This window comes from Pelophylax lessonae (assembly GCF_965119305.1).
Source record: "Pelophylax lessonae genome assembly, chromosome: 10".
Taxonomy (NCBI): domain Eukaryota; kingdom Metazoa; phylum Chordata; class Amphibia; order Anura; family Ranidae; genus Pelophylax; species Pelophylax lessonae.
Window position 1 is genome coordinate 180449584 of NC_138777.1, and position 25093 is coordinate 180474676.

The 25093-nt window shown below is 44.6% G+C and overlaps 1 protein-coding gene across 1 annotated transcript in view; it reads left to right on the forward strand.

Annotated features, from left to right (window-relative positions):
* Nucleotides 1-25093, forward strand: part of LOC309565542 (5-hydroxytryptamine receptor 3A-like) — a gene marked incomplete at both ends in the record, with an annotated part of 97818 nt that overhangs the window by 19547 nt on the left and 53178 nt on the right. The window contains one exon of the mRNA XM_082270500.1: nucleotides 3716-3852. Within this exon, the coding sequence (XP_082126626.1) occupies nucleotides 3716-3852 (137 nt within the window). The remainder of the gene's footprint in view (nucleotides 1-3715; nucleotides 3853-25093) is intronic.

Here is a 25093-nt window from a genome sequence, read left to right on the forward strand (position 1 = left end):
TGTATCAGGGCTTCCAGAGTATCTGGCACCCCTACACGGGCCAATTCGTCTTTCAGAGAGTCAGATAATCCCATACGAAATTGGTGGCGGAGGGCAGCATCATTCCAGTTAGTATCAGCACTCCACCTTCTAAAGTCAGTTACATAGTCCTCTGCTGCTCTGCGGCCTTGCTGAAGGGTGTAGAGGGCGGCCTCAGCCGTAGTGGTTTTCTGCGGGTCCTCATATAACTGGGCCATAGCTCCAAAGAACAAGTTTAAACTGGATAAGCAGGGATCCTTTTGTTCAAGTAAACGGTGGGCCCAGGACTGGGGTTCGCCTTGTAGAAGGGAAATGACGAAGCCTACTTTAGTGGCCTCGAGTGAAAAAGTCCGGGGTTGTAATGCAAAATAAAGTTCGCAGGCATTATGGAAGGACCTGAACTTGCTGCGATCTCCAGAGAACTTTTCCGGGGTAGGTACACGAGGTTCTGGAGGCAAAACCATGACTGTAGGTGTAGCAGGAGATCCCCCCTGGGCGTTTGGAGAGGAGGCTGGCGGGGTAAGTGACTGGACCCGTTCTTCAAGTCGGTTATAGCCTTCTTGTAAGTCTTTGACTGATTGGGTCAGTGCCGCCAGGTGATGACATAACTCGTCCATAGGGGAGGTTCCTCGGTCAGGCTCAGACATCTGGCTGCTTTGTACTATCACGTACCTGGAGATGAGCCTGACACTGTGAGGAAGGCCTCCCTTGCGCCTCCGACTCGGGACCCCTGATAGTGCAAACAGGGGACACCGGAGTGTAGAGTAGCACGAGCGCCTGGAGACTTGCTTGAAGCGGACGATGGCTACTGGTGAAGTTTGCCAGAGAAGTCCGATGAGCCGGGTCTTGTGCAGGCAGCAGGTGCTGGAAGCAGGGTTTCCTGGATAACAGGAAGAGCTTCCCAGGCAGGATGGACGGATCTGGGAATGACAGAAGCGTAGTAAGACAAGCCGGGTCAGGAGCCAATTGGTAACGTATAAGCCAGTAGGAGCAGACAGGAAGAGTGGTCACGGGACAAGCCAAGGTCGGTGCAGGTGGAGATCAGAGAATCGTCAGGACAAGCCGGGTCTGGAACTAGGAACAAGTGCAGGTAAACAGGTAACAGGTATCCAAGGCTGAAGACAAAGCAGCACTGAACCTGTGTGCTGATCCAGCTTAAATAGTGCTCTTCCTTGATGAGAAGGGTGGAGCCAGGATTAGGCTGTGGATTTAACTCATCCTCTGCCAGAACCTTCCTGACAGTGGCATTGGGGGGGGGGGCAATTGGTCTATCACACACACCAGTTATAATACATTATAAATGCTTTTGTCACTGTGTGTAGTGTTGCTGCAGAAACGCTCAGTCTCACCACCACACCTGTCACAATGCTGCACAGTGCCCAATAATAGTACTAATCCACTATAATATGCTTTCTACAAAGTATATTATACTGTGGATTACCCCCCTCCCCCACCCCCACCCCCTTTTTAGTGCACTGCACAGCAATACCAGAAAAATTGCAGCCATTTACATGACTTTTGTGGACATTAACAGAGCAATTTGTGTGTGACTGCAGCCGATCTCTAACTGCCCCTAAAGCAACCACTGGATACCTGCCCCTATAGTAAAGAGGCTGTAATAGACCCTAAAACGACATTGGAGCATTTTAAATGACTTTTTTGGACATTGACAAAGCGATTTCTGTGTGACTGCAGCCGATCTCTAACTGCCCCTAAAGCAACCACTGGATACCTGCCCCTATAGTAAAGAGACTGTAATAGACCCTATAACAACATTGGAGCATTTTAAATTACTTTTGTGGATATTGACAGAGCGATTTGTGTGTGACTGCAGCCAATCTCTAACTGCCCCTAAAGCAACCACTGGATACCTCTCCCTATAGTAAAGAGACTGTAATAGACCCTAAAACAACATTGGAGCATTTTAAATGACTTTTGTGGACATTGACAGAGTGATTTGTGTGTGACTGCAGCCGATCTCTAACTGCCCCTAAAGCAACCACTGGATACCTCTCCCCCAAGCTCAAAAGATACTAGACCTATACCGAAAAATACCAGCCCTGATAAGGACTTTTGTGGATCTTCACAGCGCTATATGTGTCTAGCAAACTCTTCCTGATGAGCACAGCAGACCTCTCCCTACAATGGCAGAAAGCGGAATGTGAAATGGCCACCAGATCGGGTCTATTTATAGGGTAAAGGGACTGTCCATGTGCAGGAATGTTTCAATTGGCTGTCTCGTTCCACCTGACGGCTGTGTCATGGGTCAAAGTTCTCCCCAATGTAAACAAATATGGCCACCGCGAACGACGCCATGTGTCCGAAAATTTGGTGGGTAGCGAACAAGCAAAATTTGCCACGAACTGACCGCCGGGCGAACCGCAAGGCCATCTCTACTCACAATGTGTACCCAGCTTAAGCATTGGCCTAAGTATACAAGACAATAAATTAACCACTTTACCACCGGAGGATTTTGCTGTCTTACGTCCAGGCCACTTTTTGCGATTCGCCACTGTGCTAATTTAACGGACAATTGCGCGGTCGTGCGACGCCGTACCCAAACAAAATTTACGTCCTTTTTTTTCCCACAAACAGAGCTTTCTTTTGGTGGTATTTGATCACCTGTGCGATTTTTACTTTTTGCGCTATAAACAAAAAAAGAGCGTAAATTTTGAAAAAATAACAATATTTTTCAAATTTTTTATATGAAATTCCCCCCCCCCCCCCCAAAAAAAATGTAAAAATCAAAACTTTTTTACATTTTTGGCCAATTTGTTTTCTGCTACCTATGTTTGGTAAAAAAAAAAATCTCAATAAGCGTATTTTGATTGGTTTGCGCAAAAGTTATTGCGTTTACTAACTAAGGGAAAGATTTCTGTCATTTTTGGTGTTTTTTTTTAAAGAGTAATGGCGGCGATCTGCGATTTTTTTTGCGGGACTGCGACTTTGCGGCGGACAGATCGGACCCTTGACTGACATTTTTGACACTTTTGGGGGTACCAGTGACATTTCTACAGTAATCAGTGCTATAAATATGCACTGTTACTGTAAAAATGACACTGGCAGGGAAGGGGTTAATTTTATTGGAGAGGGAGAGGTTAATGTATGCCTGGTGCTTACTAACATGTGTGGGGGGAGGTGACTGAGTGACACAGGGACAGATTGCATGTTCAGCTATGCTGAACCCTGCAATCTGTCACTGTCTGTCACTTAGGAGGTCCGCCCGCTTTGTTTACACAAGCGGGCGGATCTCCAAACTCGATTCCCCGATGATCAGGGAAGAGCAGCGGCGATCGCCGCCGTTCCTCCCCTGGTCCGACTCCCGCTGTGAATGAATACAGCGGGAGCGAGCCTCCGGCGGTGCGCGAGCGCCGCCCACAAGGGGAGGAGTCCAGCGACGTAGGTCTACGTCGCTGGACGATAACTAACCACTTTGCCGCAGTAGAGCTCGAGTGAGCTGTCGGCAAGTGGTTAAGTTAAATATTCTATTTTCTTCTTTGCTGTATATATGTACTTTCTACTTCTGTAACAAAAAGGTGTTAGTTACAGTTAATATCCCCAACAGAATGCAAAGTGACTTGAGGCTTTTATACTATTTATTTATTATACTTTTATACTATTTATTTATACTGTTTATTTACTATTTATAGATACTAAAAAGTCTGTTATGTGTTATCCTTGCCTTCTTCTATTTTAGATGTACTCCACAGTAAGAATTGTTCTTACAGTGATATTAAACTGGAATATCCAAGCATAAAGGTGCGCCCAGTGAATTACCCGAACCAAACTACTACAGTAACTGTGGATTTTACTCTGGTATCAGTCGTCAGTTTGGTAAGGCATGTATTATTTATTCATGGTTTTTAGTTATATATCTAAAATATATAAATTACCCCGGGGCAATGGAAAATGAGGCAACATTTCAATATTCTTAGATAAAATTTCAGGATAACAAAGCCAGGCAAGACTTCTGGTGGCGTCACATTAACTCGTTAGAGAACACACTGGTTGTGCACAGCAGGTCTTCCTGGTTTATACTGTATGAGTTCTCTGTCATTTTTCACATGTAAGTGCATTTGGCCTTTACTTATATTATTATTAAAATGGTAATTCACAATGAGAGGCTCTTCTTACTTCCCTTTATGTTAATACCAAATGTATCTGGCCCAAATGTGAACGATTGGAGAAACAAGAAGAAAGTGTCCCAAGGGGATTTGAGTGGACAAGAATGATCAATGTAAATAGAGTTTGAATTTTTCATACTTTATTTACATTGATCAGTCTTGTCCACTCAAATCCGCTTGGGATACTTTCTTCTTGTTTCTCCATGACCGATTGGGGAAGGGACTGATTTAGTTGCACTTACCCATCTGCCCCCCATTTCCAAACGTGAATGATTGAAGCTGTGCTTAGGACCACAGTTGCTTGGTGATCAGAACATTGGATATACCCACATTTGGAGCTTATTGGCACATTTTGACTCTATTGCTAGCACAAGAGATCAATCTCTTCTGGTGAGTGCTGTGTGAAATAGGGGTTCAATTATCTAGCGGGTGTGGAGGCACCATTGTGGATGACACCTTATGGATGAATCACATATTTTGCGCCATTGTTAATGCATTTTAGTTGGCACAGAGCATGATCACTGGCTTGGACTTTTTAGCACATTGTTACCTTTTAGGACTTTATGGTCACTAGTTTGGACCTTTCCAGCACATTGTTACTTTTGGGGTTTTATTATTGCACCTGATTATTATTATTTACAGTATGTTATGTTTAAATAAGTTGTTGTTTAAAAGTTATATTATTTGTACAGAGCTGTTTTTTTCTTTGGGTTGTTTTTGTATTTCATATTTAAGGCAATTAGGTGCCTTTGTAGCAGCAGCTGACACAAGCTATATGTAGAATCACAGTTGGTAGCAGGGGTGTTTTTTTAATTTTTAATTTTTTTTTAATTTTAATTAAAATTTTAATTTACAGTTACACTTACAGTTCCACCTTCAGAAAAAAAAAAGAAAATACCAAAACACACACAAATGGAAAACCTCCATATACACAATTCTTTATCCACAGTTGATCAAGAGGAAGGCAAAAAAGAAAAAACTATTTAGTATGATAACATTTTTCCCAGCTGGGAAACAATTTTTTTGCTGATCCTCCAAGAGGAAATCGGATATTCCCTGGATCAACTTTACCTCTAAATATTAGTATCCAGTTATATTATGTACATTTAGGAAAGAATCCAGGCCTTTTTTGAAACAATCTACTGGGCTGACCAAAATCAACTGTTGAAGAAGCATATTCCACATTTTCGCAGATGTTACTGTGAAGAAACCTTTCTGTATTTGGAGGTTAAATCCCTCCAGATGTAAAGAGTGCCCCCCTTGTCCTCTTTGATGACCTTAAAGTGAATAACTCAACACCATGTTCACTATATGGACCATCTATGTATTTATACATCCTAATCTCCTCTTCTCAAGAGAAAATAAATTTAGTTCCTCTAATCTTTCCTCATAGCTGAGCTCCTCCATGCCTCTCATCAGTTTGGTTGCCCTTCTCTGCACTTTCTCCAGTTCCCCAATATCCTTTTTGTGAAACCGTGCCCAAAACTAAACTTCCTTTTCCAGAGGAGGTCTTACTAACGATTTGTACAGGGGCAAAATTATATTTCTCTCTCTGCAGTCCATACCTCTTTTAATGCAAGAAAGGATTGTGATCACTTTGGAAACCACATCTTGGAATTACTTGCTATTATGAAGCTTATAATCTACCAGAACACCCAAATCCTTCTCCGCTATTGATTCCCCCAGTTGTACTCCCCCTAGTATGTATGATGCATGCATATTCTTAGCACCCAAATGCATACATTTACATTTATCAACATTAAACCTCATCTGCCACAAAGTTGTCCAATTAAACAGTGCATTGAGGTCGGCTTGTAAGTTTGAGACATCATGTAAGGACGTTATTCTACTGCTAGCTGGTCTAATTTTTAATACTAAAAATAGCATAATATAAAGAAAACCTTTACTTCCTATACAAATATTTGTCCTGCTCTGTTCCCTCAAATAATTGCAGTATCATTACAAATGACAAATCAAATTTGTGCAGTCTGCATCCAGGGCTGACCATTTTGATTCCAGCATTTTTTCTGGGTGGGGACTTTGGCTGGGGGAGGGTTGAGCAAAGAGGGTTCTGCGGGGGCGATGTTTTCAGATTTTTGATTTGGAGAGAAATGAGCAGGAAAATTTTGCCTAGGGTAAACATTTTGCTTGGAGTTGGCTTTGTCTTGGGGTGAGGGGAGCAATGTATTTCTGCTTGGAGGGTAACGAGGAGAAAATTTATCTGGGGCGGAGGAAGGTTGTAGATTTTTGTTTCAGAAAATTGTGGGCTGGTGGTTAAAATAGGCAGGGTTAGAAAGCAATTTTTGCTTGTGGGGTGGTGGAGTAGGTGCACGGGGCCTACTCTTGAACTCTGCATTAAAGTGGTTGTAAACCTAAGACATGAAATATGAACAAAGCATATAACTTTATAGTGTGTGCTTGTCTCAATCCAGAGCACTAAGTGTCATTTCTGTCCGCTGCCTCTTTCCTCTGCTATATGCAAGAGCAAGAGTTACTTCTTACAAGTTTTCCTGACACCGTGAGAAAAATGGTGACAGGGGAGGGAGCTCCATCAGACTGACAGCCTCAGGTCTGTTCCTGTGTGAAGGGGCGTGTGTCCCTTCCCTCCAGCCAGCTCTCAGAGCTCTCTTCACTGCTGTAACTTGGCTCTCCGCCCACTGCTTTTCAGAGCTCAGGGATCCTGAGTAAATTTTGCACTTTGAATAGATGTAGAAGAAAGATCGCTGTAGATAAACAGGTACAATTTATGTAGGAGGATGTGTTTTATCTCTGTGTATCAGGCCAGTCACTTTACTGGGTATATGTAAGGGTTTACAATCACTTTAAGAAGGTATAGCTGCTTGTTACATACATCTGAACGCTGCATACTGTGCTGTGTGTTAAAGTGGAACTCCAGGAATTCAGCCACTGTCTAAAATATGCCAGATACTATGGGTTGAGTCCAACGAGATACATGCCACCTCATGGATTTATCTCTTTAATTTAGAATTTACAATTCTATTGAGGACTGGGACCATTGCTATTGCTACATGCTCTGAAACTGGACCTTCTGGTCTCAGCTCCTGAAGCTGCAGAGATGTATGAAGCTGCTCTGCCCGGGAGTTTGTGTTAGGCCGTTCCCCTTCCTTCTCCATTTGATAAGCAGCACCTTCACCAGGTCTGCTCCCCTCTTCCGCTTCACTCGCAGCACCTCCATAACCTGCATGTTGTTTGGGAGCAGGAAAATGATGTCACGTTCTCCGACGTATCAGAGTAGTCGTCATTATGAGCAATGATCCTGATGACCTGCCAACACATCTGCTCCTAAATGACTACTTGTCACAAATGGCATTTTCTCAGTCAGCAGCTTCTGAGAGGGGAGTCTCCCTACTGGCTCCATGAGAGGATTCTCATTGGGCAGCGGAGGAAACCCAATCAGTGGCCCATTCAGGCCTGTATCTACCCCAGAAGACAGATTCTGCCGCAGAGGATTCTGGAAGTGGGTATAAGTGTGAGGGTAGCGCATGATGCAGCGTCTTTGGCGGGAAGCAGAGTCCCAGTAGGGAGAGTACGGCTGTCTCTCCTCCTGTCAGAGGAATCGGGTGTCTCGGGCGGCTTGCCTGAGAGTGCAGAGAGAGAGCTGAGCTGAAGAAGAGATCCAGTGTGCTGAGGACTAGCGGAGCAAGAGGGGCCTAGTTCCAGGAAAGCATTCCAAGTTCGTGAGTACTGTGAACTACCCCTGGGGGTCTGCCTAGCTGTAAGGGGACCACTCCGGTGAAGGTCCAAGGGATCCAGCTGCTAGCTAGCAGTAAAGGGGGTGCCTAGTCAGAGGACCCTGAAGTGTCAGAGGGGATGCCTAGTCAGAGGACCCCGAAGTGTCAGAGGGGGTGAATATTCAGAGGACCCTGCAGTGTAAAGGGGGAGCCAGCAGTTGGGCCTTGAAGAGATAATGCGTACAGTGTGAAGTTTACAGTGTGAAGTTTACAATGTTAAGAGTTGCAGCAGCACAAGCAGTTACAAGGAGCTACCTCAGACAGTGAAGGGCTGGAGGGAGCTGTTCACTAGATTTTTGAGCTAAACAGAGTGTCAGGAGTCAAATGTCCTACAATCCAGGATCTTTTGAGTTAACCTGAGAGTTAAAGTCAAAGTTATAGCACAGTTCAGCAGCACAGTATCTTCAAGCGCCAGGGAGCGTTGGCCGGCATTCAGCTGGCGTCAAAACAGCGCTAACAGGCATTTTTCTGTATAGTGTCCCAGTTGAACCTAGTTGAGCCAGAGGAGTATCCCACTCATTCCCTTCTCCCATTCCCATTACAAAATAAACCAAACAAAAACAAAGATGCCGGAATGGTCATTGTCCTGATGACCTGCCAACACATCTGCTCCTAAATGACTACTTGTCACAAATGGCATTTTCTCAGTCAGCAGCTAAATGTAAGCAAAGATGACATCACTGACCCAATAGTTAGTCAAAGACGTTACTCAGGGTCCCCCAATTATTTGTGTAACACCCTACAGGGTAGGTGCTAGGTAAAAGTATAGTGGGTCTTGGCTGCCTAAAAGCAGGGCCATGATTTTCATCTGGGCTGTCATGTCTCCCAGGTGTGGCTTCTGAGAGGGGAGTCTCCCCACTGGCTCAATGAGAGGATTCTCATTGGGCAGTGGAGTAAACCCAATCAGTGGCCCATTCAGGCCTGTATCTACCCCAGAAGGCAGATTCTGCCGCAGAGGATTCTGGAAGTGGGTATAAGTGTGAGGGGAGCGCATGACGCAGTGTCTTTGGCAGGAAGCAGAGTCCCAGGAGAGAGAGTACGGCTGTCTCTCCTCCTGTCAGAGGAATCAGGTGTTTCAGGCGGCTTGCCTGAGAGTGCAGAGAGAGAGCTGAGCTGCAGAAGAGATCCAGTGTGCTGAGGACCAGTGGAGCAAGAGGGGCCTAGTTCCAGGAAAGCATTCCAAGTTCGTGAGTACTGTGAACTACCCCTGGGGGTCTGCCTAGCTGTGAGGGAACCACTCCGGTGAAGGTCCAAGGGATCCAGGAGCTAGCTAGTAGTAAAGGGGGTGCCTAGTCAGAGCACCCTAAAGTGTCAGAGGGGATGCCTAGTCAGAGGACCCCGAAGTGTCAGAGGGGGTGCCTATTCAGAGGACCCTGCAGTGTAAAGGGGGAGCCAGCAGTTGGGCCTTGAAGAGATAATGCATACAGTGTACAGTGTGAAGTTTACAATGTTAAGAGTTGCAGCAGCACAAGCAGTTACAAGGAGCTACCTCAGTCAGTGAAGGGCTGGAGGGAGCTGTTCACTAGACTTTTGAGCTAAACAGAGTGTCAGGAGTCAAATGTCCTACAATTCAGGATCTTTTGAGTTAACCTGAGAGTTAAAGTCGAAGTTCTAGCACAGTTCAGCAGAACAGTATCTTCAAGCACCAGGGAGCGTTGGCCGGCATTCAGCTGGCGTCAAAACAGCGCTAACAGGCATTTTTCTGTATAGTGTCCCAGTTGAACCTAGTTGAGCCAGAGGAGTATCCCACTCATTCCCTTCTCCCATTCCCATTACAAAATAAACCAAACAAAAACAAAGATGCCGGAATGGTCATTGTCCCAGTTCTCACACTTGGGTTCACAACTTAAATATAACTAAAGGAACACATAGTGTTCAAATATAAAAACGTGGGACTTTGTATGAGATGTGGCCAGTAAATACATGATACAGATAATTACAGAAATATACCAACAGACTTGGGATATAGGTAAAAAATGTAATTGGATGCATGCTGGATGTTAACAAATGAGTTGAATGGCCTCTTGGGCTCGACGCGTATCGTGAAAGACATTTCACTTCATCAGGAGCAGGCTCATTTTGATAACTACAAAATATATGACATATTAGGTGTTGCATCCAATAAGGGGTATATACAGAAAGGTTGCTTATAGATACTGACTTACAATAAGGTAATTACTGTCAAGGAGGCTGATGGTTACCCAGGAGTACCCATGAAGGGAACTGAGGGGGCGAATGCTCCGCACAAGGCCCAGGCGCAGGGTCCACAATTGGTATGCGGGTTTCCATTAATGGTCAAATAGGGCTGTATTTAAACGTAAAAAAGATAATGGGTATAACTGGTAATATTATAATATAAAGGTCAGATAGATAAGCCCATGACCAGACGTGATATAAAAGTAAATGAGCCCATGACCAAGAGTGCAAAGAAGGAAAAATGGGGTAATGATGAAACGAGACCAAAGTAGATGGGTATCAAAAGAATGCACTGGGTGAAGGTGGGCATGAGCAGTGAGGAGTTGGGAGTGGGTGGGTATTTCATCCAAGATACATATATCTTGGTGTGGCAAATTAGGTGCTCAAAAGTATAAACAAGGAAAGGTAGGTGAGGTGACTGATAGGGAAATAAGGGTGAGGGTAATGTTCCCCAGGTAGGAGTGAGGGGGTGTGGGCCGATGGAAGTGAAAAGAGGGGCAACTAGTAGAGGAAGTAACCTGGTATTCCAAGTGATGAGGGTAAAATCCATGGAGAAAAATCTGCACTGAGGAGGAGGCAAAGATCGCTCCCAGCGTCACGGGCCGTTCGAGCTAACGGGTCACCACCGAGCAGACTGAAGCTGCTTAGGATGGCGTCCCAAATAACAACGCTGATGGAATTCACGTGCCAGGACGTCAACGTCGCGTTGACGTCACGCTCATCACGGAAGATCGTGGCGCCGACGCGCCGCGGCCGCGACCACGCCCCAGGCCCCCTCCCCAGTCGTTAGGTCAGGGAGGGGGGAGCGGAAACGGACGGGGCACGTCGCAGGTTCCCAACCAGGGACGGATAGGGATTGGCATCTGTGCCCCAGTGACAGTACGTTTGGGAAAAAAAAAATAGATATACTGGTAGAAAGATAACCAAATGGGGAAATGATCCCCAGTGGTGTATATGAGAAACTTATAATGGGGGACATATAATAGGTAAATAGTTTATACTCGGGTATAGGTGAATTAATACACGAGTAAAAAACTGGTGACACATCTCCATCCCTGATGAATAATAGCAAAAGGTGCAACATCTAATATGTCATATATTTTGTAGTTATCAAAACGAGCCTGCTCCTGATGAAGTGAAATGTCTTTCACGATACGCGTCGAGCCCAAGAGGCCATTCAACTCATTTGCTAACATCCAGCATGCATCCAATTACATTTTTTACCTATATCCCAAGTCTGTTGGTATATTTCTGTAATTATCTGTATCATGTATTTATATTATTATTATGGTCATATCATGTTATCATTTGTATTGTGTGTACATCCCCCTTCGATCTAATGTTTTTATCTACTATACTGTTATTATGTGCTATTGTACTTGTTAATAAACACGTGATGATTAATCATATGCTTCTAAATGCTTACCAGCAGTTGTATATGCACTACCACTATGTCATCATGTGTATACTGGCCACATCTCATACAAAGTCCCACGTTTTTATATTTGAACACTATGTGTTCCTTTAGTTATATACAATATTAGGGATGGAGACTCCATTGCACAAGTCTCATCTAAAGTCCCATTCCCCTCTGTCTTCCCTTGTTTTTCCAAGTTCCCTTTCCTCCCCATCTTTCCCTCATATCCCACTTTTTGCTATTCACAACTTAAATGTGTTGGAAGTGTCACTGGTAACAATGGCAGACCAATATCAGGCCCAATGCCTGCAAATATTGCTAGATTTGTTTACAGGTTGCTTGCACCTTTTTAAAAATGGGGGGTGCAGGAGATCTCATGGTGCTTTTGACCATGCGATTTCCCCACGGGTCCCGCAACCCCAAGTGTGCTTCAGGTTAAGATTCCTAGGGGTGCCATTAGGAATGAATGGGAGCCCGCATGTTTCTGCAGAGCAGCATGATTTGGCACGATTTGGCTACGGGTGGTTGTGAGTGCAGGAACAAGTGTGATTCCCATGCCTGCAACCACCCACCCACATACAGGCAAGTGTAAACATAGTCTAAAGGTAGACATATACAAAGCATTAGCTTTGCTTGCTGAAGATCATATGTAATGGAAGAGATTTTTTCTTTTTTTTTTTTAATGATTGTGCTGAGATTTAATTGTGTTTATTAGACTCTCTTATGTATACCCTCTATACAGTGAGTAGGCTCCGATTCCGGTATTAAACTCAAAACCAAAAAGTATTATATTGCAGCTTACCAATTATTAGATGTGGCTGCAACAGTTTACTTTTCTTTGGCTTTTTTTTTTCCTTTTTTCTCACCTGGTGATCTGGCCAGTAACACACCTCCTGTATTAATGAGACACAACTCTGGATGAATGAGCATAGGAGGCACAGCAGACAGTACGACTGTCAGTTTGGGGGGGGGGGGGGTAGCGTTAAATGTATTAGCAGTGTAGCACCCTCCTAGATAGGTGCTAGGATTAGTTAGATTTACTGCTGGCTCCTTTTTGTAGCTTGTCTTACTGTAACAAGTGTAGCTGTAAAGGCCCGTACACACGTACCGATCGTCGGCATACAAACGTCGGCGGACGAAAGATCTGCCGATTGTACGCGTGTTAGTATGGTGCCTCCGACAGATGTCTGCGCACAATCCGCGGACAAAAGTCTTTCTTGCAAACATGAAAATTTTTGTCTGCGGACACCAGAACGGACGATTGTTCGCCTGTCAGTACAGAATTCGGCCGACAGACCGCAGATTTGCAAGACTGGGCATGCTCAGAAAATTAAAAACACAGGGAAAGTTAACCATTACATGACATCACTTCTGCAGTCAGCTGAAGTCTGCAGACAAAATTCTTGTGCTGTCCTTGTGCTGTCTTTGCACTTTTCAACAGACACCGACATCCCGGGGAGAAAAGACGAACATTTGTATGCCGACGATCGGTACGTGTGTACGGGGCTTAAGGCCCCATTCACACCGGAACGATTTTCTGCTTGAAGTTTGTAGCTCTAAAATGCTCAACAAGTCCCATTGTTCACATATGAGCATTCTCTTGCCTGAAGCAAAACACCTGTCATTTAAAAAAGTACTTGAACTTCTTCTTGGCAGATTACAAGCGTTTTTGGCCTCATAGACTTAATAACAAAAGTTTGTTTTTTAACTTTTTGCTAGCATTTTTTCATGCTTTTTCTGCTCAAACAGCTGCTCTCCACCCCCTAATTTCCTCCCCCTCTTCTCCCCTTAGTGCTTTCTATTGGCTAAACAAAAACGCCTAAAGCTGTAAAATGCTTGTAATATGCTTCTAACATGCTTGTAATACACTTCTAAAAATGCTCAAAAACTCTCAAATAAAAACGCTAGTAAATCGCTACGCTCAGGTGTGAATGCAGCCTAAAGCCTGGGACAGTTGGCAGCTAAAGATTTGAAATCTTATGGTGGCTGGTGATCTGATTAACTAATAGAGCTGGGCTAATCACCAATAGGTAGTGCAAGCAGTGAGGGAGACACAGATTTGCAGACAGCAGCATGGGAAGGGTTGATCTTTAGGCAGAAGAAGAAATGGAACATATGCAGATTCACCGAATAAAATAAATGGAAGCAAAAAGATCCTTGCACTGCAAGTACTCATTGTAAGGGGTTAGCTCGGTAGCGGGTGTGGGTGACCCCTTGGGGAGGTTTGTTACACAGAGAGACAGCCGAGGAGTGGTTGAAAACAACAGTCTATGGTTTATTCTTCCAATTTGCTGGAAACAAGTGCAAGCATCCAAACAGCATAAATCAAACAAACATAAAATAAACCCTGGCCACTTGGGGCGTCTATCTTCACAACACAGGAACCTACCTATGGTGTCTGTCCCAACCTACTGCTGGGCAGACACTGCTGGTCATACAGCAGGAAACCAATAGTCTATTTGTTTTCTTTTCACACAGAAAAAGTCCACCACCTCACCTTCAGAAGTCTTTCGGCTCACCGCTCTCCTTAACGCACACAGCTTCAGGAGGCAGCAATCAGTAGTCATCCTCTGGATAACTTATAGAGGCCTTAATTGCCTCATCCTGAATAGTTGAAGCTTTCCACCGTCCTTAACCTTTCTGGCTACCTCTGCAGCCGACACCCGATAGTAATTGGTGAATTGTCTAAACAAGGCAGAAATGTATCTCCCGTCTGTGACAACACCCACAGATTTACCTGACTTCCTGTCACATCATGTACAGCTTCCTCATCACCAACTTATGGAGACACGCCAAATCTCCACTCCAAAACAAGGGCTTGTTTTTACTATCAGAGTAGTGTAAATATGCGCAAAATGGTTACAAACCATACGACACCATGCACACATTGGTTAGTTAATTTTATTTTAAATGGCACTCCAGCACATTTTCAGAACCCACCTGCATTGCAGCGCACTATGTTGGAAAAATGCAGCAGGACCTCCATTTTTGTTCATTGAAGTGCGTTACAGCCTATTCTTTGTGATTGGGCTGCTTAATGCTGAGTGCTTCAACATGCATCAACATATGAAAATCCGGTGCCTCATTTGGCTGCTGCTTGGTAGGCCTGAAGCCTGGGGCCTAGCCCCATGCCTAGGACTCTGCTGAGGAGAGCCAGTGATCTGCATGGAAGTGAGCATCCACAGAGATCCAGCAACCCTTGTGAGTTACCTACCTGTTTAATATAGAAGACAGCTGTCCAGCCAGTACAGACCACTAAAAGAGATTGGATCTAGGGGAGAGGAGCTGCCTCCCAGATCAGTCTGAAGTTTCATGGATACTGAAAGGCACTGGACTCAGGGGAGAGGAGTTTCCTCCCAAACCAGTCTGAACCTCAGGGTATGTTATCCATAGTTGCCAACATTTAAAAAAAAATTCCAGGGACACTTTGCAGCACAGCTGTCAATTACCCACCACACCCACTTCCCTAAAGCTCCGCCCACTCAGCATAATTAATCTCCGCCTATTTATCATCAGATTATAGGGTCTACTCAATAATGAGAGAAGTACAAAAACTACTGTTGGGAATCGGTGCAACGTTGCACAGATGCAGACGGTGCCATTGCATTGCATGTCAAATCAGACCAATTTGTACGTGGGCTAATAGAGGGGTGCTCAACTATTTGAAAACAAAACAAGTCACATCTGGGTGAGCCAAGATGGTTTTTATAGAGAAAAAGGTATTTATTCAAAACTACCCCATTAAATACATGGCAGTTAGGGGGAAACTTCACAACTTCATCACAAACTTAGCAGATGATTGTTTAGTAAATAAATATTTGACCTGAATAAGAAGCTGTTTGAGAAAGTGGCTAATTTCAGCAGTCAAATGAGAAGCCAACTTCAGCATCCTAAACAAAACATGAGGCCTCTGCATTTTAAGATCAGTGATGAGAGAGATGACTTACCTGAACTACTTACCTATCAACCCAACCCTGACCTGTGGCCCCTCCAGTCACCCCAACCCTAACCCCCCCTCAATCACCCCAACCCTGACCTGTACCCCTCCATTGCCCATCCTTGACCTGTGACCCCTCCATCACCCCAACCCTAACTTATACCCCCTCCATCACCCCAACCCTAACCTATAACCTCTCCATCGCCCCATCCTTTATCTGTGACCCCTCCATCACCCCAGCCCTGTGACCCCCCCACTGTCACCCCAGCCCTGAACTACTCTTACCTGAACAGTGTGGGGTGATCTCTCTGAGTCGCATATATAAGGAATTTGGGACCCTTTCACACTGAACACCATTGACTGCATTTTGAACTGCACTTAAACTGTAAAGATAGCCCAAAACCAAAGTAATTCTATGGGCATAGTTCAGGAGGACATGATACAGTAGATGATAAGAGACTGAGGACATGATACAAGAGATGGTCAGAGACTGCGGACATGATACAGTAGATGGTCAGAGACTGAGGACATGATACAGTAGATGATCAGAGACTGAGGACATGATACAAGAGATGATAAGAGACTGCAGACATGATACAAGAGATGGTCAGAGACTGCGGACATGATACAAGAGATGGTCAGAGACTGCGGACATGATACAAGAGATGGTCAGAGACTGAGGACATGATACAGGAGATGGTCAGACACTGAGGACATGATACAAGAGAAGGACAGAGACTGCAGACATGATACAAGAGATGGTCAGAGACTGTGGACATGATACAAGAGATGGTCAGACACTGAGGACATGATACAAGAGATGGTCAGAGACTGCAGACATGATACAAGAGATGGTCAGAGACTGTGGACATGATACAAGAGATGGTCAGACACTGAGGACATGATACAAGAGATGGTCAGAGACTGCAGACATGATACAAGAGATGGTCAGAGACTGTGGACATGATACAAGAGATGGTCAGACACTGAGGACATGATACAAGAGATGGTCAGGGACTGAGGACATAATACAGGAGATGATCAGAGACTGCAGACATGATACAAGAGATGGTCAGAGACTGCAGACATGATACAGGAGATGGTCAAAGACTGCAGACATGATACAAGAGATGGTCAGACACTGAGGACATGATACAAGAGATGGTCAGAGACTGCAGACATGATACAGGAGATCGTCAGAGACTGCGGACATGATACAAGAGATGGTCAATCTCCTGTATCATGTCCGCAGTCTCTGACCATCTCCTGTATCATGTCTGCAGTCTCCGACAATCTCCTGTATCATGTCTGCAGTCTCTGACCATCTCTTGTATCATGTCCGCAGTCTCTGACCATCTCTTGTATCATGTCCTCAGTGTCTGACCATCTCTTGTATCATGTCTGCAGTCTCTGACCATCTCCTGTATCATGTCTGCAGTCTCTGACCATCTCTTGTATCATGTCTGCAGTCTCTGACCATCTCCTGTATTATGTCCTCAGTCTCTGACCATCTCTTGTATCATGTCTGCAGTCTCTGACCATCTCTTGTATCATGTCCGCAGTCGCTGACCATCTCTTGTATCATGTCCTCAGTGTCTGACCATCTCTTGTATCATGTCCTCAGTGTCTGACCATCTCTTGTATCATGTCTGCAGTCTCTGACCATCTCCTGTATCATGTCTGCAGTCTCTGACCATCTCCTGTATCATGTCTGCAGTCTCTGACCATCTCTTGTATCATGTCTGCAGTCTCTGACCATCTCTTGTATCATGTCCGCAGTCTCCGACCATCTCTTGTATCATGTCCTCAGTGTCTGACCATCTCTTGTATCATGTCTGCAGTCTCTGACCATCTCCTGTATCGTGTCTGCAGTCTCTGACCATCTCTTGTATCATGTCTGCAGTCTCTGACCATCTCCTGTATTATGTCCTCAGTCTCTGACCGTCTCTTGTATCATGTCCGCAGTCTCTGACCATCTCTTGTATCATGTCCGCAGTCTCTGACCATCTCTTGTATCATGTCCTCAGTGTCTGACCATCTCTTGTATCATGTCTGCAGTCTTTGACCATCTCCTGTATCATGTCTGCAGTCTCTGACCATCTCTTGTATCATGTCTGCAGTCTCTGATCATCTCCTGTATTATGTCCTCAGTCCCTGACCATCTCTTGTATCATGTCCTCAGTGTCTGACCATCTCTTGTATCATGTCCACAGTCTCTGACCATCTCTTGTATCATGTCTGCAGTCTCTGACCATCTCTTGTATCATGTCCTCAGTGTCTGACCATCTCTTGTATCATGTCCACAGTCTCTGACCATCTCTTGTATCATGTCTGCAGTCTCTGACCATCTCTTGTATCATGTCCTCAGTGTCTGACCATCTCTTGTATCATGTCCACAGTCTCTGACCATCTCTTGTATCATGTCTGCAGTCTCTGTCCTTCTCTTGTATCATGTCCTCAGTGTCTGACCATCTCCTGTATCATGTCCTCAGTCTCTGACCATCTCTTGTATCATGTCCGCAGTCTCTGACCATCTCTTGTATCATGTCCGCAGTCTCTGACCATCTCTTGTATCATGTCTGCAGTCTCTTATCATCTCTTGTATCATGTCCTCAGTCTCTGATCATCTACTGTATCATGTCCTCAGTTTCTGACCATCTACTGTATCATGTCCGCAGTCTCTGACCATCTCTTGTATCATGTCCTCAGTCTCTTATCATCTACTGTATCATGTCCTCCTGAACTATGCCCATAGAATTACTTTGGTTTTGGGCTATCTTTACAGTTTAAGTGCAGTTCAAAATGCAGTCAATGGTGTTCAGTGTGAAAGGGTCCCAAATTCCTTATATATGCGACTCAGAGAGATCACCCCACACTGTTCAGGTAAGATAAGTTCAGGGCTGGGGTGACAGTGGGGGGGTCACAGGGCTGGGGTGATGGAGGGGTCACAGATAAAGGATGGGGCGATGGAGATGTTATAGGTTAGGGTTGGGGTGATGGAGGGGGTATAAGTTAGGGTTGGGGTGATGGAGGGGTCACAGGTCAAGGATGGGCAATGGAGGGGTACAGGTCAGGGTTGGGGTGATTGAGGGGGGGTTAGGGTTGGGGTGACTGGAGGGGCCACAGGTCAGGGTTGGGGTGATAGGTAAGTAGTTCAGGTAAGTCATCTCTCTCATCACTGATCTTAAAATGCAGAGGCCTCATGTTTTGTTTAGGATGCTGAAGTTGGCTTCTCATTTGACTGCTGAAATTAGCCACTTTCTCAAACAGCTTCTTATTCAGGTCAAATATTTATTTACTAAACAATCATCTGCTAAGTTTGTGATGAAGTTGTGAAGTTTCCCCCTAACTGCCATGTATTTAATGGGGTAATTTTGAATAAATACCTTTTTCTCTATAAAAACCATCTTGGCTCACCCAGATGTGACTTGTTTTGTTTTCAAATAGTTGAGCACCCCTCTATTAGCCCACGTACAAATTGGTCTGATTTGACATGCAATGCAATGGCACCGTCTGCATCTGTGCAACGTTGCACCGATTCCCAACAGTAGTTTTTGTACTTCTCTCATTATTGAGTAGACCCTATAATCTGATGATAAATAGGCGGAGATTAATTATGCTGAGTGGGCGGAGCTTTAGGGAAGTGGGTGTGGTGGGTAATTGACAGCTGTGCTGCAAAGTGTCCCTGGAATTTTTTTTTAAATGTTGGCAACTATGGATAACATACCCTGAGGTTCAGACTGGTTTGGGAGGAAACTCCTCTCCCCTGAGTCCAGTGCCTTTCAGTATCCATGAAACTTCAGACTGATCTGGGAGGCAGCTCCTCTCCCCTAGATCCAATCTCTTTTAGTGGTCTGTACTGGCTGGACAGCTGTCTTCTATATTAAACAGGTAGGTAACTCACAAGGGTTGCTGGATCTCTGTGGATGCTCACTTCCATGCAGATCACTGGCTCTCCTCAGCAGAGTCCTAGGCATGGGGCTAGGCCCCAGGCTTCAGGCCTACCAAGCAGCAGCCAAATGAGGCACCGGATTTTCATATGTTGATGCATGTTGAAGCACTCAGCATTAAGCAGCCCAATCACAAAGAATAGGCTGTAACGCACTTCAATGAACAAAAATGGAGGTCCTGCTGCATTTTTCCAACATAGTGCGCTGCAATGCAGGTGGGTTCTGAAAATGTGCTGGAGTGCCATTTAAAATAAAATTAACTAACCAATGTGTGCATGGTGTCGTATGGTTTGTAACCATTTTGCGCATATTTACACTACTCTGATAGTAAAAACAAGCCCTTGTTTTGGAGTGGAGATTTGGCGTGTCTCCATAAGTTGGTGATGAGGAAGCTGTACATGATGTGACAGGAAGTCAGGTAAATCTGTGGGTGTTGTCACAGACGGGAGATACATTTCTGCCTTGTTTAGACAATTCACCAATTACTATCGGGTGTCGGCTGCAGAGGTAGCCAGAAAGGTTAAGGACGGTGGAAAGCTTCAACTATTCAGGATGAGGCAATTAAGGCCTCTATAAGTTATCCAGAGGATGACTACTGATTGCTGCCTCCTGAAGCTGTGTGCGTTAAGGAGAGCGGTGAGCCGAAAGACTTCTGAAGGTGAGGTGGTGGACTTTTTCTGTGTGAAAAGAAAACAAATAGACTATTGGTTTCCTGCTGTATGACCAGCAGTGTCTGCCCAGCAGTAGGTTGGGACAGACACCATAGGTAGGTTCCTGTGTTGTGAAGATAGACGCCCCAAGTGGCCAGGGTTTATTTTATGTTTGTTTGATTTATGCTGTTTGGATGCTTGCACTTGTTTCCAGCAAATTGGAAGAATAAACCATAGACTGTTGTTTTCAACTAGTGTTGAGCGAACACGGACTGTATTATTCGTGTTCGTACCGAATAATTGGATTTTTTTTACCCGAACACGGACACGGACACTTTACTGTATGTTCGGGTAAAAATCCGTGTTCGGTCGTTTTATTTCCGGGTTTTGCATGCTTTGGCGCTCTTTTCATGGCGGGCTTTCAACAGCCAATCAACAATCGTTTAACTGGTGTGCCTTAAGCCATCCCAGCCATGCCTGCAAATGTCTTAGTAGCTGTGATTGGCCGTCTGAAGCATGTGACCAAGTCTTTATAAGTTCGAGGCAGCCGCCGCAGCAGCGTCATTCTGCTGCTTAGCTAAGGGACAGAGCACACATCAATGTGCTGGCTGCTGATTAGGGAAAGATAGGCAGGAAAAAACCATTTGTGTCCGGATAGAATTGAGGGACAGGTCGGAGTGTTTAGGCAGGGCGAGTTGTAGGCATTTTAGGGATAGAGTCTGCTGAATTATAGGGTCAGTGTCTTCTACAAACTACAATCGATATTGCTGTGTGGGGGGTGGGGTGAATCTGCACTCAATCCTGATCTACGATCTCTTCTCAATCCTGTTAGGGACAGAGTCTGCTGAATTTTAGGGAAACTGTGTTCTACAAACTACAATCGATATTGCTGTGTGGTGTGGGATTGGAGATAGGCAGGTGTCAGTGATCCACATCCATTTTTCTGTGTGTGAGCTGCAGTGAACACAATCTTTTTGGGCTGCAGTGAACACAATCTTTTTGGGCTGCAGTGAACACAATCTTTTTGGGCTGCAGTGAACACAATCTTTTTGGGCTGCAGTGAACACAATCTTTTTGGGGTGCAGTGAACAAAATCTTTTTGGGGTGCAGTGAACACAATCCTTTTTGGTGTGCAGTGAACACAATCTTTGTGGGGTGCAGTGAACAAAATCCTTTGTGGGGTGCAGTGAACACAATCTTTTTGGGGTGCAGTGAACAAAATCCTTTTTGGGGTGCAGTGAACAACATCCTTTTTGGGGTGCAGTGAACACAATCTTTTTGGGGTGCAGTGAACAAAATCCTTTGTGGGGTGCAGTGAACACAATCTTTTTGGGGTGCAGTGAACACAATCTTTTTGGGGTGGAGTGAACAACATCCTTTTTGGGGTGCAGTGAACAAAATCCTTTTTGGGGTGCAGTGAACAAAATCATTTTTGGGGTGCAGTGAACACAATCTTTTTGGGGTGCAGTGAACACAATCTTTGTGGGGTGCAGTGAACACAATCTTTTTGGGGTGGAGTGAACAACATCCTTTTTGGGGTGCAGTGAACAACATCCTTTTTGGGGTGCAGTGAACACAATCTTTTTGGGGTGCAGTGAACACAATCTTTGTGGGGTACAGTGAACAGAATCTTTGTGGGGTGCAGTGAACACAATCTTTGGGGGGTACAGTGAACACAATCTTTTTGGGGTGCAGTGAACACAATCTTTGTGGGGTGCAGTGAACACAATCTTTTTGGGGTGGAGTGAACAAAATCATTTTTGGGGTGCAGTGAACAACATCCTTTTTGGGGTGCAGTGATCAAAATCCTTTTTGGGGTGCAGTGAACACAATCTTTTTGGGGTGCAGTGAACAAAATCCTTTGTGGGGTGCAGTGAACAGAATCTTTGTGGGGTGCAGTGAACACAATCTTTGGGGGGGTACAGTGAACACAATCTTTTTGGGGTGCAGTGAACACAATCTTTGTGGGGTACAGTGAACAGAATCTTTGTGGGGTGCAGTGAACACAATCTTTGGGGGGTACAGTGAACACAATCTTTTTGGGGTGCAGTGAAAACAATCTTTGGGGGGTACAGTGAACACAATCTTTTTGGGGTGCAGTGAACACAATCTTTGTGGGGTGCAGTGAACACAATCTTTGGGGGGGTACAGTGAACACAATCTTTTTGGGGTGCAGTGAACAACATCCTTTTAGGGTGCAGTGAACACAATCTTTGTGGGGTGCAGTGAACAACATCCTTTTAGGGTGCAGTGAACACAATCTTTGTGGGGTACAGTGAACAGAATCTTTGTGGGGTGCAGTGAACACAATCTTTGGGGGGTACAGTGAACACAATCTTTGTGAGGTGCAGTGAACACAATCTTTGTGGGGTGCAGTGAACACAATCATTGTGGGGTGCAGTGAACTCAATCTTTGTGGGGTACAGTGAACACAATCTCATACTTCTGAAGATTTGAGGGTGCTGCCTGTTCCATACTCCCCCTACTCCTCATCTAGCCTTTTAGGGGTACAAACAATAGTAATTGGGGCCTAGTGTGGTTGTGTACGTGTGATATACATACACTTTTTTTGGATCATATTTTCTATTCCGCTATTTAATCAAAAACCTTTGGGGATCAGTTAAATTGGGGGATAGTCTGTGTTGGTACGTGTGAGAGAGATCCACCTTTCCAAGTTGTTGGGGTTCATCTCATACTTCTGAAGGTTTGAGGGTGCTGCCTGTTCCATACTCCCCCTACTCCTAGCCTTTTAGGGGTACAAACAATAGTAATTGGGGCCTAGTGTGGTTGTGTACGTGTGATATACATACACTTTTTTTGGATCATATTTTCTATTCCGCTATTTAATCAAAAACCTTTGGGGATCAGTTAAATTGGGGGATAGTCTGTGTTGGTACGTGTGAGAGAGATCCACCTTTCCAAGTTGTTGGGGTTCATCTCATACTTCTGAAGGTTTGAGGGTGCTGCCTGTTCCATACCCCCCCTACTCCTCATCTAGCCTTTTAGGGGTACAAACAATAGTAATTGGGGCCTAGTGTGGTTGTGTACGTGTGATATACATACACTTTTTTTGGATCATATTTTCTATTCCGCTATTTAATCAAAAACCTTTGGGGATCAGTTAAATTGGGGGATAGTCTGTGTTGGTACGTGTGAGAGAGATCCACCTTTCCAAGTTGTTGGGGTTCATCTCATACTTCTGAAGGTTTGAGGGTGCTGCCTGTTCCATACTCCCCCTACTCCTCATCTAGCCTTTTAGGGGTACAAACAATAGTAATTGGGGCCCAGTGTGGTTGTGTACGTGTGATATACATACACTTTTTTTGGATCATATTTTCTATTCCGCTATTTAATCAAAAACCTTTGGGGATCAGTTAAATTGGGGGATAGTCTGTGTTGGTACGTGTGAGAGAGATCCACCTTTCCAAGTTGTTGGGGTTCATCTCATACTTCTGAAGGTTTGAGGGTGCTGCCTGTTCCATACTCCCCCTACTCCTAGCCTTTTAGGGGTACAAACAATAGTAATTGGGGCCTAGTGTGGTTGTGTACGTGTGATATACATACACTTTTTTTGGATCATATTTTCTATTCCGCTATTTAATCAAAAACCTTTGGGGATCAGTTAAATTGGGGGATAGTCTGTGTTGGTACGTGTGAGAGAGATCCACCTTTCCAAGTTGTTGGGGTTCATCTCATACTTCTGAAGGTTTGAGGGTGCTGCCTGTTCCATACCCCCCCTACTCCTCATCTAGCCTTTTAGGGGTACAAACAATAGTAATTGGGGCCTAGTGTGGTTGTGTACGTGTGATATACATACACTTTTTTTGGATCATATTTTCTATTCCGCTATTTAATCAAAAACCTTTGGGGATCAGTTAAATTGGGGGATAGTCTGTGTTGGTACGTGTGAGAGAGATCCACCTTTCCAAGTTGTTGGGGTTCATCTCATACTTCTGAAGGTTTGAGGGTGCTGCCTGTTCCATACTCCCCCTACTCCTCATCTAGCCTTTTAGGGGTACAAACAATAGTAATTGGGGCCCAGTGTGGTTGTGTACGTGTGATATACATACACTTTTTTTGGATCATATTTTCTATTCCGCTATTTAATCAAAAACCTTTGGGGATCAGTTAAATTGGGGGATAGTCTGTGTTGGTACGTGTGAGAGAGATCCACCTTTCCAAGTTGTTGGGGTTCATCTCATACTTCTGAAGGTTTGAGGGTGCTGCCTGTTCCATACTCCCCCTACTCCTAGCCTTTTAGGGGTACAAACAATAGTAATTGGGGCCTAGTGTGGTTGTGTACGTGTGATATACATACACTTTTTTTGGATCATATTTTCTATTCCGCTATTTAATCAAAAACCTTTGGGGATCAGTTAAATTGGGGGATAGTCTGTGTTGGTACGTGTGAGAGAGATCCACCTTTCCAAGTTTTTGGGGTTCATCTCATACTTCTGAAGGTTTGAGGGTGCTGCCTGTTCCATACCCCCCCTACTCCTCATCTAGCCTTTTAGGGGTACAAACAATAGTAATTGGGGCCTAGTGTGGTTGTGTACGTGTGATATACATACACTTTTTTTGGATCATATTTTCTATTCCGCTATTTAATCAAAAACCTTTGGGGATCAGTTAAATTGGGGGATAGTCTGTGTTGGTACGTGTGAGAGAGATCCACCTTTCCAAGTTGTTGGGGTTCATCTCATACTTCTGAAGGTTTGAGGGTGCTGCCTGTTCCATACCCCCCCTACTCCTCATCTAGCCTTTTAGGGGTACAAACAATAGTAATTGGGGCCTAGTGTGGTTGTGTACGTGTGATATACATACACTTTTTTTGGATCATATTTTCTATTCCGCTATTTAATCAAAAACCTTTGGGGATCAGTTAAATTGGGGGATAGTCTGTGTTGGTACGTGTGAGAGAGATCCACCTTTCCAAGTTTTTGGGGTTCATCTCATACTTCTGAAGATTTGAGGGTGCTGCCTGTTCCATACCCCCCCTACTCCTCATCTAGCCTTTTAGGGGTACAAACAATAGTAATTGGGGCCTAG